Source organism: Poecilia formosa, unplaced genomic scaffold (genome assembly GCF_000485575.1).
Source record: "Poecilia formosa unplaced genomic scaffold, Poecilia_formosa-5.1.2 Scaffold578, whole genome shotgun sequence".
In the NCBI taxonomy this organism is placed as follows: domain Eukaryota; kingdom Metazoa; phylum Chordata; class Actinopteri; order Cyprinodontiformes; family Poeciliidae; genus Poecilia; species Poecilia formosa.
The window spans coordinates 19,916-24,332 of record NW_006800517.1 but is presented as its reverse complement, the minus strand read 5'-3'; the positions used below and the strand labels follow the sequence as shown (position 1 = coordinate 24,332).

Below are 4,417 nucleotides of genomic sequence, written 5' to 3'. Positions count from 1 at the left end.
AATGACAGCGTATGCATGTCTGAGCTAAGCGTATGACTATCCGACAACGTATGCTGATCTGACAGAACACCGGTGGATATCGGAGATGACATGTGGAAATGTTTATTATTATATGTAAATGTCATTATTATATATGTTTATTCAGTTAAAAATGTTAAATATGAAAAAACATAGTCACCTCCAAATCATAGTGCAGCAGATAGAGCGGCTGCTCCCATCGTCTTTTATCCACTGCCTTTTCTTTTTATTACGTCTTTTATCTCTTAAAATGACTCCACAAACTGTCACTATTGCTTCTACATCGTCATCCGTGTTTGGTTATTCTAAATTCCCGCTATGTTGGGGGTTTTACTGGATTATCCTCTGGAATCGGGATGTTCGTGACTGGAATCGGTTCGTGTGGTATGGAGAATCGGCCGGTTGGCTGGAGACACGAACCTGTTGGACTTTTATCAGCTCTGTGGTCACAAAAGTTTGGAGAATCGGCCAGACTTAAGACTCACAAGCTCTACTCATCTCCTCTCGACCACTGCCCAAACGCTCTCTGACTCTGGTCGCTATGGTAACGTTTATATATCCCTTCAAAATAAGATACAGATGCGCCACAAAAACGAACATTTTACTTTCGTGAAAATTTTAACTCACGATAATGACTAATGGGGGCCCTGAGCTTGTTTCTCTGCAACGAGACGGTCCCACCTGGGAGTGATGAGAAACAATAACACCCAAAGTGTTGCTTATTTCCACAGCCTGCTTGGTCTCTACGAGGTGAAGCAGTTTGAAGCTTCATTGCCTCATTAGCAACAGGTGTTACGTCAATCCGCATTTCCCCATCAGATACGGTTCCCCCTTCGTCTTGACGTAACACCGGTCGCCACATGTTATGCAGAGCGGCTTGTAATGCGAGACTCACCTACCAGTCCGGGATAAATCCATCCTCCTGTCTCTTCTCTGGGCCTTTTCCCCTTTGCAAAGAAACTTTCCAAAGACACCTGATCTGTTTCTTACTCATTTTGCTGCTTGTGGGCTCAGTGTTGGCGCGCAAGTAACCGAGAGAATCCGGTTGAAAGATTTTCAAAATAAATGATCCTCCAGACTCAAATAATACATAAAACGGAAATATTTAATTATTTCTTGCGCGGCCCGGTACCAATTGGTCCACGGACCGGTACCGGTCCACGGACTGGGGGTTGGGAACCACTGCAGTACAGGGTTTCCCCAAGAAAACTTGTTAAGCCCAGTGGTGGGGCACTGAAGCGGTCGACCGAGCAGAGCAAATGCAGTGGATTTAAACTGGATTCTTACCATGATGAATTCTACAAAGACACCCTCATCCTCAGAGGAGGTTGATATAAATATCCTTATAGGTGAGCCAATATGAGTGATCCAGGCCGAGGTGAACTTCAGAGATCAAACGCGCGCGAAGCGGCCGACATGCGGTCTGTTCAATGCATCAACTGTTAAAAACTATAAAAACTATGAACCCATCTTTATTATTATTAAAAAATTATTAATTTTTTTTCTTTTTAATAAAAACAAAAGCACACAATGCTTAGCCTGGCGGGGGACACGTAAAGCATGGCAACCTGCCAGGCCTATAATAAGCTGGGGGAAACCCTGCAGTATGCTCATTTAAAGTAGTTTAAAAAGTTTCTGTCTAAATAGATCCAGCAGATTGCATTGAGTCAATGACTTTCACCATTCACCCCAACTTTCACGAGCACGTAGCAACAATTGCTTCAGTCGTGTCTGAGTCGTGTCTTAGGAAAGATAGCAGTATAGATAGGACATAAAACAGGTGGCAGGTTTAACAGATTTTTGTCTTGGTCCCTGAATGCAGCACTTTTAACTCTCTTTTTCAGATCATGCTGTGCATTTGGGTGTGCATGTTGTATCTTTCCACTCTCGTTCACCGAAGCTGCACCATTGGTGGCCAATGTCACTCAGATGAATCCCGCTGGCGGCTGGACCCTGAAGTGGATATGAACATTGTGAGTGTACCTTACATATTTCTTAGCCTCAGGTGGTACTGTGCTTCCTTTTTACTGCAAGGGAGCAGGAAGTGCATCTTGAGTTTCACTCTACAGACTCTTCTCATGAAAACAGGAAGCTTGGAGCAACTGGATTTAATAACTTCATATACATGACCTGATGGAGTTTTTTCACAATAACTTACATAATAGCTGCTCTGAAGGATGAGTTTTTTCTATAAAAAATTTAACTTCAACCTGGTAACAGGATTTTTTTAATGTGCTCAGTCTGTTTATTTGGTAAGAATTGATTTCCAACATTCACCATGGGCAAGACTTTGGACAGTTCTAAGACTAAAGAGCTGTCCAAAGATATCAGGGACAAAACTGTTGACCTACAAAAGGCTGGAATGGGTTACAAAGCCATAAGCAAGAAGCTGGATGAGAAGGTTACAACTGATGGTGCAATTATTCGAAGAAGTACACCATAACTGCATTACTGTCAGTCGACCTAAGCCTGGTGCTCCATGCAAGATATCACCTCGTGGAGTCTCATTGATCATGAGAAAGGTTAAAAAATCAGCCAAGAACTACATGGGAGGAGCTGGCAATACACTGAGATGTAACAGTTTAGAATCCTGGAGTGCATGCAAGGTTCCTCTGCTCAAGAAAGCTCACATCCAGGGCCGCCTCAAGTTTGCTAGTGAACATATTAGTGACTCTGAGAGAGACTGGGAGAAGGTGCTCTGGTCAGATGAGACCAAGATTGAGCTCTTTGACCACAACTCAACTTGACGTGTTTGGAGGAAGAAAAATACAGAATATGACCACCATCCCCACCAACAAGCATGGTGGTGGAAGTATTATGTTTTTGGGGTGTTTTTCTTCTGAGGGCACAGGGCAACTTCCCTGCATCGACAGGAAGATGAACGTGGCCAAGTATTGCAAAATCCTGGGTGACAACCTTGTTGTCTCTGCCAGGGCACTGAAAATGGGTCGTGGATGGGTCTTCCAGCACAACGACCCAAAACATATAGCCAAGAAAACAAAGGAGTGGCTCCATAAGAAGCATATCAAGGCCATGGAATGGACTAACAATTCTGATACCAATCAACCATGAGGCTGATCTTTGCCGATCACCTGGATTGACTGTTAATTTTTCGCTTTAGGTATAAATACTGCTATGTGATCTGGCAAAATGGAAAAATTATCTGGCAATAAATTCACCTAATTTAGACATAAATTACAAAATATTTGCAGGGACAATACAGCAGCTATTCAATCTAAAGGACTGCCTCGCAGCAAGAAGGTTCTGGGTTCGATTCCTGGCCCGGGTTTTTCTGCATGGAGTTTGCATGTTCTCCCTGTGCATGCGTGGGTTTTCTCCAGGTACTCGGCTTCCTCCCACAGTCCAAAAACATGACTCTCCAAATTGCCCCTAGATGTGAGTGTTTGTGGTTGTGTGTCTCTGTGTTGTCCTGCGACAGACTGGCGACCTGTCCAAGGTGACTCCGCGTGTAGCCACAAGGAAAACAACAATGCGTGTTGACATCACAGAATTACAGAGTTTAATCCAATATAAGACAATGCATAAACTTAGAAGTAAGACAATGCACAAACTTACACCAGAAACTGCAGAACAACAGAGACATACATTTATTTACCTGACATAAATGGAAAAGAAAGAAAGAAAGAAAAGCAAAGACGTGCAAAGACATCTTTGGAGAATTGCAAGGGCAAATCTGATTTGTTACTTCTGTGTAGAAAGTTTTATCCTCTTGTATTTAATTTATTCAAATAAGGCGTATCTTTGCTCATCCAATCCAGGAGCTATCTCTGACCCTCTATCAAGCTAGAAACCCCTGCTGTGTTTACGCCTTTCACAGATGAGTGTGAAAAGCTACAACTTCCACTGTATTGTTTTCCCACAGACAAAAGGCAGTTCAAACGATCCTAGCAAACCATCTGTTGTAACTATAGATAAAATAACGATCAATAGGCCAGAATAAGTTACTGATTTAAAACCACAATTTAGGCCATTTGAATCAAGACTTGTTAAGTTTTAAAACTAGCTTATTTTAAATTTATTTTCTCAACAATGCATAAGTCAAATAAATGTCACAACATCAAATAACGTCATTCAGAGTCAAACGCAGGTTCCCGAGTTACTGAATCAAAACTTCCTGATAGCATGGCTAGCAGAGTAATGCTGATTCTGATTGGTTGTTTCTGACTGAGCTGAGTAATTATGCAGAACACAGGAAGGAGGCAGAGGAGATCGATTTTTTCCCCCAGAGATTACCTATCTTATGCCTAAAATCTTTTTTTGTTTGTTTAAGTTACCTGCTGCAGCTTTATGCAGATGTTCGGTGTCACTGCGGGTGGAGCAGAAATGGCGCTTCGTCTGTGAAATATTACTACCTGTAGCGAGTAGCTGCGGTCCAACA

At 42.4% G+C, this 4,417-nt stretch overlaps 1 protein-coding gene across 2 annotated transcripts in view; it reads left to right on the top strand.

Moving 5' to 3' along the window:
* Window positions 1-4,417, top strand: part of lipf (lipase, gastric) — a 20,430-nt gene that overhangs the window by 4,410 nt on the left and 11,603 nt on the right. For both annotated transcript variants that reach the window (XM_016665391.1, XM_007540981.2), the window contains exon 2: window positions 1,863-1,991. In XM_016665391.1, coding sequence (XP_016520877.1) covers window positions 1,866-1,991 — 126 coding nt within the window. In that variant the 5' untranslated portion in view covers window positions 1,863-1,865. The remainder of the gene's footprint in view (window positions 1-1,862; window positions 1,992-4,417) is intronic.